This window comes from Manis javanica, chromosome 4, assembly GCF_040802235.1.
Source record: "Manis javanica isolate MJ-LG chromosome 4, MJ_LKY, whole genome shotgun sequence".
NCBI classification, from domain to species: Eukaryota; Metazoa; Chordata; class Mammalia; order Pholidota; family Manidae; genus Manis; species Manis javanica.
Window position 1 is genome coordinate 179,988,545 of NC_133159.1, and position 13,288 is coordinate 180,001,832.

The 13,288-nt window shown below is 58.0% G+C and overlaps 1 protein-coding gene across 1 annotated transcript in view; it reads right to left on the reverse strand.

Moving 5' to 3' along the window:
• Positions 1–13,288, reverse strand: part of DNAH17 (dynein axonemal heavy chain 17) — a 127,430-nt gene that overhangs the window by 47,822 nt on the left and 66,320 nt on the right. The window contains exons 32-44 of the mRNA XM_073236021.1: positions 12,164–12,289; positions 11,876–11,983; positions 11,074–11,205; positions 10,563–10,723; positions 9,803–9,959; positions 8,513–8,617; positions 6,099–6,256; positions 5,567–5,705; positions 5,226–5,453; positions 4,628–4,765; positions 3,470–3,602; positions 2,489–2,616; positions 1,696–1,844 (exon numbers count right to left, since the gene is read on the reverse strand). Of these exons, the coding sequence (XP_073092122.1) occupies positions 1,696–1,844; positions 2,489–2,616; positions 3,470–3,602; positions 4,628–4,765; positions 5,226–5,453; positions 5,567–5,705; positions 6,099–6,256; positions 8,513–8,617; positions 9,803–9,959; positions 10,563–10,723; positions 11,074–11,205; positions 11,876–11,983; positions 12,164–12,289 (1,862 nt within the window). The remainder of the gene's footprint in view (positions 1–1,695; positions 1,845–2,488; positions 2,617–3,469; positions 3,603–4,627; positions 4,766–5,225; positions 5,454–5,566; positions 5,706–6,098; positions 6,257–8,512; positions 8,618–9,802; positions 9,960–10,562; positions 10,724–11,073; positions 11,206–11,875; positions 11,984–12,163; positions 12,290–13,288) is intronic.

Here is a 13,288-nt window from a genome sequence, read left to right on the forward strand (position 1 = left end):
CATCCTGGGTTAGGATGAGCCCTAACCCAATGGCTGGTCCTTAAGAAGAGGAAAGCTGGGACACAGAGGCAGGCCGGGTGGCACGTAAAGACAGGAGCAGAGATTGGAGGGCACATCTACCAGCCAAGGAACACCACGGATTTCCCAGAGCCCCCAGAATCGGTAAGGCGCCTGGAGAGATGCTCCCTCAGGGCCTCTGGAGGGAACCAGCCCTGCCGACACCTTGATTTTGGACCTCCGGCCTCCAGACTGTGAGAGAAGAAGCTCTCCAGACTACTGTTGGCGACTGCCCCCATTTGCGGTGCTTTGCTGTGGCAGCCACAGGGGACTAACTCGAGTGGGATGACAGGCCTTGCTGGAGAAGACAGCACAGTCCGTCGCGGTGGCTCCCCAGCCCTCTGGGTTCAGGCCAGCTCTGGTCTCATCCCTGGAGGAGCTACTGCACTCGGGTGCCCTTTTCAAACCCTGGCCCAGCCGGGGTGGCTGTGTCCCTGCCAATGGTCTCACTTCCTGTTGCAGAAGGGAAGAGGTGGGTGACCCCGCACCTCCTTGCTCCCCACCTACGCACTTCCTGAGCCTGGAAACACCCTATGCCTGCTCTCCGTGCTCCAACAGTGCCCTCATATGAAAAACAGACTCCCCTTCATCACCCAGCTATGAGACTCATTTCCAGAAAGAGCTGAATCTCCAGTGGCTCCTCTTGGTTCCTCCTCAATTGTTTGCCAGCTGGCTTCCGCCCCGTCACACCGTGACGTTGTTCCCCCTGAGTCAGCGAGGAGCTGCCTGAGCCTGTGGCGGCCGTCTGTCCTTGGCTCCTCGGCCCTCTGGACATGACCCTCTCAGCCCCACCTCCTCCGTGAAGCGTCTTCCTCCCAGGGTGTGTGGGACGTCATCCGCCTGGCTCCCGCCTGCCCCTGGGACTCCCCCCCCATGCGCTCCTGTCTTCCCAGCACATGGTTGGTTTACCAGCTTCTTACCACTCTCCACATCTTTCCTGGGGAATCCAGTTCCCCAGCGTGGAGTGTCCCAGGGCCAGACACATGGTAGGTGCACAGAAGGCACTGGTAGGCTGGCCAAACGAGGGATGAGTGGAGCGCACACAGTAAGTGCGCAGAAGGCGCTGGCTGGCTGACTGGGTGGCAAACAGACTGCCTCTGGCCCCGATGTGGCCCCCGAGCCTTCCACTTCTTAAGATGTCAACCCTTTCTCACATCCGTTCCTTCCTCCCCTGTCCTGGCACCAGTCACCAGCCACCAGCACAGGCGGCTCTCTGCTCAGCAGAAGGGCCCATATGGACCCTGCAGGCTGGTCCATACCAGCCCCTTCCTGCCGAGAGCATCCTCACGCCTCGAACTCCATCCGTGGGCACCCAGCCACGTCCTGGCCCAGGAACCCCACATTCTCACCCTCATGCCCCTTGTCCCCTGGTGTCAGCCCAAACTCCAGCTCCCGCGGGAAGATGTCCTGCCTCCGAGCCCCCAGCCTTGGGGCTCCAACCCATGGTGTGAGCCTCATTTCATCAGCTGCTGCGTATCACGTTACTTATTTACAAGGCTGTCCCTCATCCTCTCATGGCTGTGGCCCCGGGGCCTGAGCAGCGCCTGGCACATGCTGCTCACTGACTGCACGCAGGCACAGGCAACCTGAAACACTGCCAACCTTGTTCTCAGGGTGGGAAAATGAAAGCGAGCTCACGGGTTCCAGCCCAGGTCTGCGGGGTTGATGTAGAGAATGCCGGCTCTGGAGACGGTGGCCGGGGTGGCCGTCCTCAGGTGGCTGATCTCGAACACCAGCCTCATGGTGCGGTTCAGGGGGATTCGCTCGTTGCTGGCCAGGGTGAGGACCTAGGAAGGAAGACGGGCCTGTGGGTTTTCCGTGGCAAATGCGCCATTATCCAGCCGGTCAGTCACACAGGTGCCTCTCAGAGCAAGGAGGAGGAGGGAGATGGGGGCCCTGTGCCTGTCCCCACCCCGGCCAGCTCCTCCTAACCAGCGATTCTCGGTCACCCTCATGCCGGTCCCACCCCTGTCCTCCTGCCCCAGGAAATGCTAGGCGCTTGGATGTCACTCTAATATTAAATCTGCCTTTTCAAACCACGGCTCTCTCTTTCCCTGGGAATTCTTGAGCTTCCTCCTCCATCCAATTGAGAATCATTTTCTTAAGGTGCTTCTAGATAATTCTGAATACTGTTTCTGCTTTCCAAGATACCAGCCATCCTTTCCATGTCACGTCACATGTCAAGCAGACAAGAATGCTTTCCACACCTGCACCTTCCACATACACCACTGCTGAGAAACGCCCAAGACAGAGCACGGGGCAACTGTGTCGCATGAGGAACCCCCCTTGTTCTGAACTCTGTGCCCAGCTCCAGACAGCCCCTCCCCGAGTCCCAGCTCAGGCAGGCTATCTGCCGTGCAGCGGGTGATGGGTGGCGCTTCCCATTACCGCAATTCTGGGGTTTAGCGGTGGAATTCAGGACCCCTCAGACCTTGTTATCATCCATGACGGTGTTGAGAGACTCGATCCACATAGGGTCTATGTCCCCATCCAGGACGATCCACTTGGGGCCGTCATGGGCAATGTTGGCCAAGTCCCGCATTATGGTGGAGAACAGGCCTGTGGGTGCAGGGCGGGCATCTAAGCGGCTCTCCTCAGGGCCAGCCAAGCCCAGGGGCTCAGACCAACCCTGTCCCCGAGGCCGTGCCTGCCTGACCCTGGTGGCCGTCTTCCGGAGGTGGCCTGTCCCGCAGCTCACAGGGCCAGCAGAGGCCCGAAAAGGTGGTGACTGGGCTCCCTTTGGTCCGTCCTCTTGACCCCTAGGCCCTCCTTCATGCCCCCCAAGCCCTGCCTCTGCCCTCCTCTGACCCACCCCCACCGCCCAGTCTGGTTCTTCAGGTTCAACAATGTTATGTGGAGGAGCGCCACCGGCCCCTCACCCATTCCCCCCTCACCCATTCTCCCCTCACCCATTCCCCCCTCGCTCCCTCCCTCACTCTGTCAGCCACAGCCCACCCAGCACTCTGGGTGGGTTGAGCTTGGAGCAAGCAAGGGGCTTGGGGACAATCCGAGGCCCCGGCCACCTGCAGGGCCCACATCCTTGTTGGGGGAAGGAGGCAGGCCAGGAGAAGGGGCACGGGGGGGGGGGGGGCGGGCAGGCCTTCTGAGGGGGGGATCCTGGAGCAGCTCCCTGGCTCCCAGTCCAGGAGGGGAGCTGGGTCCCCACTGCTCTTCAGAAGCACTGTCATGCACCACATGTATGTACGGCTCCCACCCCACAACTAGACCTGCTGAGGGTTTTCTCAGGGCCCCTGGCCAGGCACATGGCAGAGTCACCGCACAGCACAGCGAAACGACCAGAAGAAAGTGGGCCCGGTGTGAACACGGGGTGTGCTGGCTGAGGGGCCTGGCATGTCTGCTGGTGGCCCCATGCCCCCCGCACAGCCCCTCCCAGGCCCCCCGCTCCTGTTACCATCTTTCCATTCCCTGGTTGCGGGGTTGATGATGCCAAAGAGCTCATCACAGGTGACGGCCTTGGGGTCCAGGTCCACGGCGACCGGCTTCCTCTTCAGGCTCTGATACGTCTTGTTGAGACACTTGAGGACCTGGGCAGAGGTGGGGGCATTCACTCGGGGCTCGCAGGGCAGCCGCATCCTGCACCCCGAGCCGGCGGGGCTGTGAAGGAGCCACCCCGGTGTGCAGGAAGGGCCCCATGGGAACCACCGGCAGAAGCCCTGCTCCGGGTCCGCTTTGCTTCGGTGACATGCAGCTGAGTCTGCGTCCCCCAAACGACCGTTCATGTCAAAGCGGCCCGGGGGGCGGCACAGCTGCCGCCAGTGCTCCCGCCCGCCGACCGCGGAGAGCCGTGGGCTTGAGATCATGCTATGTCAGGAAAAATTCCGTTAGTTTCCTGATAACCAAAAAAAAAACCTTATTGAAAAAAAACTTAAGGGAAGAAAACTATCCATAACTCCTCAATGCAGAGAAAAGGATTTTTAAGGACATTTGAGGATGTTTCATATACAAAAACATACATATGTACATGTATATGTATATGTATGTATATATTTCTTTTTAGAAAATTGCGTTCATACAGTTTTGGCCTTTTGCAAATTAGCTGTGAGCATTTTATTACTCTTTGGAAATGACCCCTAATGACTGTAACAACCCACCCTGGGGCATCTAGGCGAAGGTGTGGCTGGTCTGGAATTTTCCCTTGTTTTAGCAATACTGGCTGCGCTCTCTGCTTTCCAGCCCCCCACCCGTCCCCCCAGGCAATGGCCGGGACAGGGGACAGGAGGGCGACGGGTCGGGGGCTGGCCGGGGGAGGCAGGAACTGCTGGAGGGGAAGGAGCGGGACGGGAGAACCCCAGAGAAGGGCTCATCCCTGGGGCAGCGTCCTGAGGCCGCGCCTGGCCTCCTCCCCCACCCCTTGCCACCCCTCACAGCCTCCTTAGCCCCTGACATATTTCAGGCTGGGGACCTCCCAGGACGCAGTGGGCTGGGGTCGCAGGGGTGGGAGAAGGGGCGGAGTCCGGCCCTCCAGCGCCCTCCGCCGCCGAGCGGAACGGGCGGGGCCTCCGGTGGGGGTTGGGGGTTGGGGGCGGGACCGGCGCGGTGGGGGGCGTGCCTGGGACTTCCCGCTGCCCGCGTTCCCGACGACGAACACGGAGTGGCGCACTTGGAGCAGCTCCTCCAGCTGCACGACCTTCAGCACGAAGCTGTCTTCCGCCTGCAGCCGGAGCTCCACGATGCTCTGCTTGATGACCTGGGAGGTGCGCACAGGAAGGGCGCTGGGCAAGGGTGCAAGGCCCGGGCAGGCTTTCCGGCGGGGGAGCTGCCTGCGCAGCAGGAGGCACGTGGGGAACGGGGCCCTGCAGGCGGCATCATGCGGGGAAGGGGGCCCTGCAGGCGGCTCGTTCTGCACCTTCTGCCTTGTCTTTGTGCTGAGACCTTGGTGCGGGAGACGGGCTCTCCTGAAGCCCCCTCCAGCCCTTCTTGCGACCCCCTGACCAGCGAGTAAGAGGCTGGCCTGGGCTGGAGAAGCAGCCTGTAGGCTCAAGGTGTGTCTCGTAGCACAGGGAGCCGCCCATGGATTATTGCCCGTTGGCGATGTGCCCGCCACCTAGCCCAGTGTTGCACCTGCCACTTAGGGACCAGTCCCCCACGTGGTATAAAGGAATGTCCTCAGCAGGCAGGAGGCCCTGGGGTGGCCCCGTAGTACCTACCTTTTCAAAATTCAGGTCCCGTTTCCGAGGCACGTCCAGAGCCGGGAAGAGGTCCCCGATGAGCCCCATGAACACGGGCAGGTCGTCGGTCACAATCTTGGGGATGTTGAAGTCCCTCAGCGCCCTCATCAGCACCTGGTCCTCTGCCCGGCTGGGGTCGCCCCTCTTCAGGGAGCCAGCCACCACCAGCACAGACTTGATGGCTCGCAAGCCCCAGTCGTAGTGATCCTGGGGGCAGAGGATGCAAGGGGATGGCTGGGGTCCTAGAGGGCTGGGGCCACCTGTACTCCTAACCCCTCCCATCCCTGGCTCTGTGGGCCCAGGACACTGTCAACACACACCTGCTTCGAGAGCAGCTCTTTGCACAAGGTGTAGAGTGTGATGAACTTCCTGGCCAGAAGGCGGGCGTCCAGAAAGCCCTCAGCCACCAGCATGATCTCGCATATCAGTTCAAAGTCAGGGACGACCATAGCACAGGGCCTGGGGAGGCCGGCACGCCTGCCTTGGGCTTTCGCACCCCGCTTCCCCCCAGCCCCATCACCCAGGTGCACAGCTCACTGCCAGGGGCCCACAGCCGTCTCCTTCCTCCCCTCTCCTCTCCCGGCTGCCCTGGCCCTGGGCACATCTGTTCTATGGGCTCCTCCCTGAGAGCTGCCCTGAGCCTGCCTGCCACCCTCCTGTACCCAGGGCAGGCAAGCTGTGCCTCAGTGGGACCCGCACCCCAGGCAGTCAGAGGGCAGGATGGCCGCCACAGCCGAGGCCTGCTGGGCCCCTCTCCATCAGGAGCCCTGTCCCCACAAGGCCCCTTTCTCAGCTAGCGCTGGCCTGGCTTGGCCTCTGCCCCCAGCTCGCTCTCCTAGGCACACCGCATACCTGAACAAGGCCTTCAGGTTCTCGGGCAACTCCGTGCGTCCAGCGTACCCGGGGTTCATGGTGATGAAGAGGCCGACCATGGGGTTGAGGCTTATCATCTCTCCCAGGAAATTAAACGTTTTTTTCTTGGCCCGAATTGCATCTTGGACACATTTTACCTAAACCATCGGTGCATGAACAGTCAGTGCGGGAAGGACCAGGGTCCCTGGGCTGAAAGACATTCTTTTGTGTTAAAGTGTGTGGCTACGAATTTGCAGACAACCTTCCTGGTCTCTCCCATTTTTAAATTAAACTTTTATTTTGAAACAGTTTCAGGTTCACATGCAGTTGTTAGAAATGATGCAGAGGAGATGCTGTGTGCCCCACTGCGGGTGTGTCCCCAGTGGGGCATCTTGCACCAATGTGACACAGCATCACAACCAGGACACGGATATCAACAGTTAAGACTCGGGACATTCTGGGCACAGCAAAGAGCCCTCCTGTCCCTTTTTATAGCCACACCCCCTTCCTCCCGCCCCGGCTGTCCTTGACCACCTCCCCTGCTACTGCTAAGCTGTGCTCATTTCCGTCTGTTGGTCATTTCAGGAACATCACTGAGTGGGACCATACAGATGTCATCAGACGGGCTCTCAGCACCCAGCGCAAGGCCCTGGCGATGCCCTGATGACCCCGTGGCTCGCCGCCCACTGCTGCTGAGTGGTGCTCCCCCTCCTAGCATGTTATGCGTCCTGTCCCTGCCCCGCAGTGACCTGTGGGAGGGCTGATTGGTAGCCATCTCCACACCACACCGTCTTTGAGACCTTGGCTAGCAGGTGAAACCTGTGCGTTGGGGCCATGGGCTGCCTTTGACCTCCGGCTCCCGCGGGGGCGGCTGTAAGCCTCCGAGTCACCGCTGGAGGGCGGCCGACGCTCATGGTTAAAACCTAAACGCTGGACCCAAAGCCTCCACCTTCACAGCAAAACGCAGGCCCTGGCAGTCCTGGACTTTCCTCTGGGCCTAGTCCGCAGTGCCGGGGCTCACACCCCTGCAGGGCTGGGGGCGGGAATGGAAGACGCCTTGAATTCTTCCCTGCCTCCCCACCATGTAAGGCCTCCCCTAATGTTCTGCCCCAGTCGTGCTCCTCCATTTGAGTAAAAAGAAAGTTCAGTGCCTAAAATAGGCTCTGTGTAAATACTCTGGGGTCTGTTTATTGACTGGGGGTGTGCAACTCTGCTCCTGCATTAGGGGTGGGGGTGCCCAGGGCAGCGGCCAGCACTGCCCACATGCTGGCCCGAGGAACTGGCTGTCCATCATTCTCTCATCGCCTTCCTGGTCTCTGTCCGGTCCCAGGGCTCACGCCCACAGCCAGGTAGTTGGGTGACAGTAGTGCAGGACGTCAGTACCCACATTCCCCTCTGATTCTGCAGGCAAAGCTGCATCAGGCAACCCATTTTACAGATTAGAAAATAGAGGCACAAAGGGTTTAAATCATTGCCAAGCACAAAATTAGGGAGTCCAATTAGTAAAACGGAACCAGGCTTCACACCCAGGTGCCCAGGCTGTGGGTCCTGAGCGGCTGGGGCTGGTTTTGCCACATCCATGCCTTCCTCTGCTCTTCCCCCGACTCTGTTCAGCCCTGTCCCAGCCGCACCGTGGTCTAGAAGGTCCTGCTCCAGAAGCTCGTATCTACTTATCTATCTGTTGGGGTGGGAAGAAGGATCTCAGCACCATCAACATTCTAACTTCCGACTCCTTTTGGAAAATCTAAGTTGACTCTGGATCTCAAGGTTGACGTCAGTTTACCTGAGAAAGTCCAGTAGTCCTCAGCTTGGGAATGCATAGGATCGCCTGAGGCATATGTTTAAAATGCAAGCCTGTTCGTCTAAATGTGGGGCGGGGTCCACACGGTGGTTTGAATCCGCAGCCCGGGGGGTGCTGAAGCAGGGCCCAGCACCCCCTGTCCGGGCGCCCCCTGTGTGCCCTGCACTCTGGTGTGGGTGCTTCCAAAGGACTCAGGCTCCTCCCTCTTCCCCCTTTTCTTCCTGTTCACTCCCAGCACCCTTGTCTAATCGACAAACTCCTGTGCATCCCTCAGTGCCCACCTCCACTGGTGTCTGTAACAGTGCCCTCTGTCCTTGACCTCCAAGCAAAATGAATCATCCCCTCACCTGTGTTCAGGAACATATATGCCACCGAGTCTGATTCTGCTCTCACTTCTGTTGGCCACCCAGACTGTATGGTCCTCAAGGGCAGGGCCGAGGCCCAGCTCGTCTTTGTGCCACACTGCCCCTCATGCCCCTTGGGGGCAAGGAGGGTGTGTGGGGCTGAACTGGCTCTCTGGTGTGTGGTGTATGAGGTAACAGGAAAGCTGCTAAGCCTCACTCTGGCAAAGCAGTGAGCAATACGTGACCCGGAGACCACCGGTGGGACCTACCTGCACAGCGATTACCGACAGGACTTCCACAGAGATCCTGTTAAATTCGTCAAAGCAGCCCCAGGCTCCCGTCTGGGCCAGGCCCTTGTAGATATTTCCACAGGACTGGAAAGGGTGAGGTTGGAGAAGAGTGCATTGGAGAGAGAGAGAGAAGCAGAGAGCTGGCTTGGCCCCCAACTGAATCACTGTCTTGTTCTCGGCTCCCGGACCAAGGCTCAGGCTGGGTGTTCTGGGGCTTTCGGAAGGCTAACGGGCAGGATGGCCCACGTCCCAGGAGGGGTAAATACCACATAGGGCTGGGTGCCAGGAGCAGCCCATCCTTTGCCTGTGACCCTCCCTGGAATGGGGCCTCCCCCGGGTTCCCTAACTGGTGGGCTCAGACAAGTGCATTGGTGTAAAATTCAGCCCTTGCTTTTCTCTCTTGCACAGAAGGGAGGGGCTTCCCCCTGTGGTGTGCGGGGGGAGGAGTGCACATCAGAAGACTTTCTTAGAGATTTTGGTGTGACTCCGGTCTTCAGCTGGGAAATCAGGCTGCCCTTTCAGCATTTTCAGATGGCATTCCCAGTGAAGATGAAATGCCAGGGGGCACGGGCTTGGGTCTCACTTCTCTAAAATCACTGCAGCCTTGACAGTGCAGAGGTGGGCAGCCGGCAGACCCTCAGCCTTCAGAGGGAGTCCTCCACGCTGCAGGGCTTGGAAATGGACGGGGAGGGGCCCACCTGCAGGCCTAGGCTCCTGACCACAGTGCCCAGCCCCACCTCCCCACAAGGGGCTGCTTTGGCCTGGCCCTTGAGGGCATGTGCTCTGTGAGACTGGTCACCTTCCTGCAAAGTCACCAATGATTGCAGGCACCTGGCCTATCCGCAGCTCCCCTCCCTAGCCCATCTGGCTTTGCCTTAGCCCAGATGCCCACCTGGCTTTGCTTTAGCCCAGAGGTGTCTGCCCTGTGGAGCCCCTGGTTGCCCGGGGCAAGCTTGAAACTGAGATTGGGGCTGGTTACTTCCGTGGGTGGGGTAGGATGCTGGGGGCTGGGCTTGTCAATCCTGGGAGCCCCTTCCAGACATGCTTGTCATGTCCAAGAGGCCCCAGCTTCCCAGAGGGGCCACAGTAGCCAGCAGGGGCATAGACGCTCAGCCTGTCTGCTGGGTGGAGGCTGTCAGCAAACTGGGGACCTGGTGCCCCCTCTCTGGGTGTTCATTTCGGGTGCTGAGGCTTCAGTCTCCCGGGAAGGCTGATGGATTTGGTCCCCCATGGGACCTCTGGCCCCAGCTACAGGCCTGGGATGCGTACCTTGTAGTCCATTTGCTCAGAACAGTTGAAGACGTACACCATAGTGCCCAGGGCTCTGCCGAGGTCCTTGGTGGTCTCTGTCTTGCCCGTCCCAGCAGGACCAGCAGGGGCTCCACCCATGATCAGGTGGAGGGACTGGGTCAAGGTCATGTAGCATCTGCAAGGGACCTCTGATTACCCCGTGAGCAGAGACCCCACAGCTGCCCTGCTTGCCCTGTCACTGTGGTTTCAGTTACACCCGCCCAGCCCCAAGGCTGACAGAGGGACGGGGAAGGGAAGGACGAGGAACCAGTGTTACCGGCGCTCTGCTCACCGCGGCCTTCAGGGCGGTGGCACTGCTAAGGGAACGGCGACGGTCATGTTACATTCATTGAACGTTTACTCTGAGCAGCTTCTGGCCTGAGAGCTCAAGTCAAAGAATTCGCTCAACCTTCTACAAGCTTATGAGGATTCATAAAGTATTATCCCCACTTCACAGGCTCTCAGAGAGGTTAAGCAACTCCCCCAGGGCCACACAGCCAGCAGCAGAGCACGGGAATAAGAAGGCTGGTGCCTAGCAGGCGGCAGGCCTGAACCGGAGTGCAGGCCCCGTACCAGAACACCTGGTTCCTTCAGCCTCAGTGGGGCCCGTTTGGGTCTGACGGTGCAAAGAGTCGTGGGGAGGAATCCACAGAAAATGTGTGATTTCCTTTCCTGAGCTGCTTAGGAAGGGACGGGCAGGCAGCCCCCGCTGAAGGCAGCGAGCGGGCGGGCACCACACCTGTCAGTGAGCGGGGTGATGACAAGCCGTGGCGTGTTGCCCAGGTACTCGTAGGAATACTGGATTTGGGCATCGCAGATGTTGGCAAAGCAGTGCCTCTTCTCCTCGTCCCAGCGATGCCGGAGCTGGGACTGCCAGGTGAAGGCCTGAGAGCTCTCCACCTGTGGGACGTGCAGGAGCATGAGGGCCAGACCCCACCAAGGAGGGCCTGCTTGCCTCCAGGCTGGTCCCTGACCTCCAGGGCCCGCTCCCCAGCCCTCTGCTCCTCCTCAGCACCCACACCAACCTAGCACTGCCCCCGGCTGAATCTCGCTGGAGAACGGGTGCTTCGAATAGGACTGCTCATCTGACTGCTTACCAGGGGTGACTCTAGGCCAGGGATGTGGGGTGTGGGGTGTGTGGCCACTGCCTGGAGTAGAGTCACCTCCCCAGGAAGATGTGCTAATGGGGGTTGGAATCCCCGAATGCTAGGCCCCAGCCCAGTTCCCTGGCCCTTCCTTGGTTCACATGCCTTGGCTGTGATCATTTTGGCCACCACGTCCCGGGCGTGTACATCGATGGTGCAGACGGTCATGATCTTCATCCTGTCGCCAGCGCTGAGGTTTCCAATGAGCAGGGTGATAAGTGCGTTCAGCTGACCGACCTATAGGAACAAAGGCAGCTTGGCTGGGCCGCCATGCGGTGCCAATCGAGTGCACACACCGCTCGTCAGACTGTGTGGGTCCCCAGGGGCTCACAGAAAGGGAAGACCGCCACGCTCTTGTTGGCAATAATGAAACACAGAAGTTCTCAAGAGGGCTTAGCTGTGAAACAGCCACCCAGTGGAATACCATGGAGCTAAGAGTGATGTGGTAGAAGGAAATCTAACGCCATGGGAAGACGGTAGATGTTAAGAATAGTGGATTTTAAAGCTGTATGGATAGTTCATATTTTTTTACATATAAATCAATTATATACACACAGAAAGATTATGAGTCTACATACAAGTGTGCTGATAGTGGTTACATCTGGGTGGGAGATTATGGGTAGCTTTCCTTCTTTCATTAAAAAAATTATCTCCAGTTTCTAAATTTCTAACAAAGTTTTTTTTTTTTTTTTTAAAGACTCGAGGTAGCATTTGATGATTTCCAGATGAGAAGTTACAGTTGTGTATTTCTAAAGTGGTTTCTCCTGGGCAGAACCACTGGGGCTTGCTGATCCTTGACTGCTTTGGGCCAACAGAAAGAGCAGTTCTGCAAGGTGCACTCTTAGAGAATAAGCTGTTTCTGCTGACCTCTCCACGGAGTTTCAGATGGACATGCAGGACCACACACCTGCTTTTTGTTGTAATCTTTGATAGCGTTTTCATAGCCTTCCTCCAGCCTTGCAAACGCCAGGCCCACCTCTGTGGTCCACCAGATCTGAGTGCACGTGAGCGCAACCTGCAAACAGATGGGACCCCCCATTATGTTGCACACAATGGGCAGCCTCCTACTCCCAATAAAGATATTCATGCCACTAAGTCAGGCTGCTTTCCACTGGACGATGGTTAAACATAGGGAGCAGGTGAACACAGCAAGCCCCGCCCCTCATCTCCAGCTGTCCGTCCGCCCGCCTGAGACCTGCGCTGGGTAATCAAAGATCCACTGCTCCCTCGGCTTTTCCTCGTATGTCACCATGGCTTCTGGAATTTCATGTCGGAGTGTGGCGCACATTCGATCCAGCACTCGGTTCAGCCAGACCTCCACCTGGGGACAGGAGCCACATTGACCAGAGCGGCCAGGAGCGCGTCTAGCTCTAATGAGTTGTTTTGTTGTGAAAAAAAAAAAAATTACCATTTGTCATTGTCATCCTCCCAGGGGCAGCCATGTCAAGGTTTTTATAGAGCCGTAAGAGGGACCCACTTAAAAATGTGGTCAGGCAGCCCAGACTGGGCATTTGCAGGCATACATTATTTCTAGGCAGAGCAGAGGGGATCCAGAGAAGAATCCAGAAGAGAAGACAAGCTACACCTGAGCCCCTGAGGTGCTGTCAGTGTTCAGAGATGTGATGAGCCCCTACCTGCTCCTAGGTTGGTCATCACGGGGTCTGAGATTGTCACAACTTGCTAACAAGCCTTGTTTGTATTTTAAAATACAAACCCTCAACTAGCTGCTACTGGGGTGGAAAGGCAAACAGGAAAATGGGGTCGGTTTGCCTTTTTAACTGTACATGCAGTGCAGGTGGACCGTGCCGCAGTTGCTGGCACTGTCTGGAAGGAGTTGAGCAGGGAGCCAAATCTGAACACACTGTGATGAATGGGTCTTGTCCTGGCCCCCACCAGCCCCATCCATACACAACAACCCTGCCAGGGGCTGTAGGTCCAAAGTGTTGATGCACAGGTTTTCTTGAATGAGATTTTCTCTTTTTCCCCAACTGATTTACCTCCAAATTACATTTTGCTTAGGCTAACATCAAAATCAGTTCAGTTGCTTGATCAATACTGGGGCCATGAGACGGGGGTGGGGGCAGCAGGCAGCTTGCTGTCAGCAGGAGGAGCCAGCCTTCTGGGGTGGGCTACCCAAGGTTAGGAGGCCCCTCTGCTAAAGCAAAGCCATCGTTATTCTGGACAGGCAATAGAATTTGGTGGAGCAGGTGCGTGTGGGCCCCTTCAGAGCGGTCCTGTTGGCAAGCCATGGAACAATCCAATGGCATCAATAAACTCACCCCCACCCCTTTCTTATTTTCTCATCTTTTTTTCCCAAGAT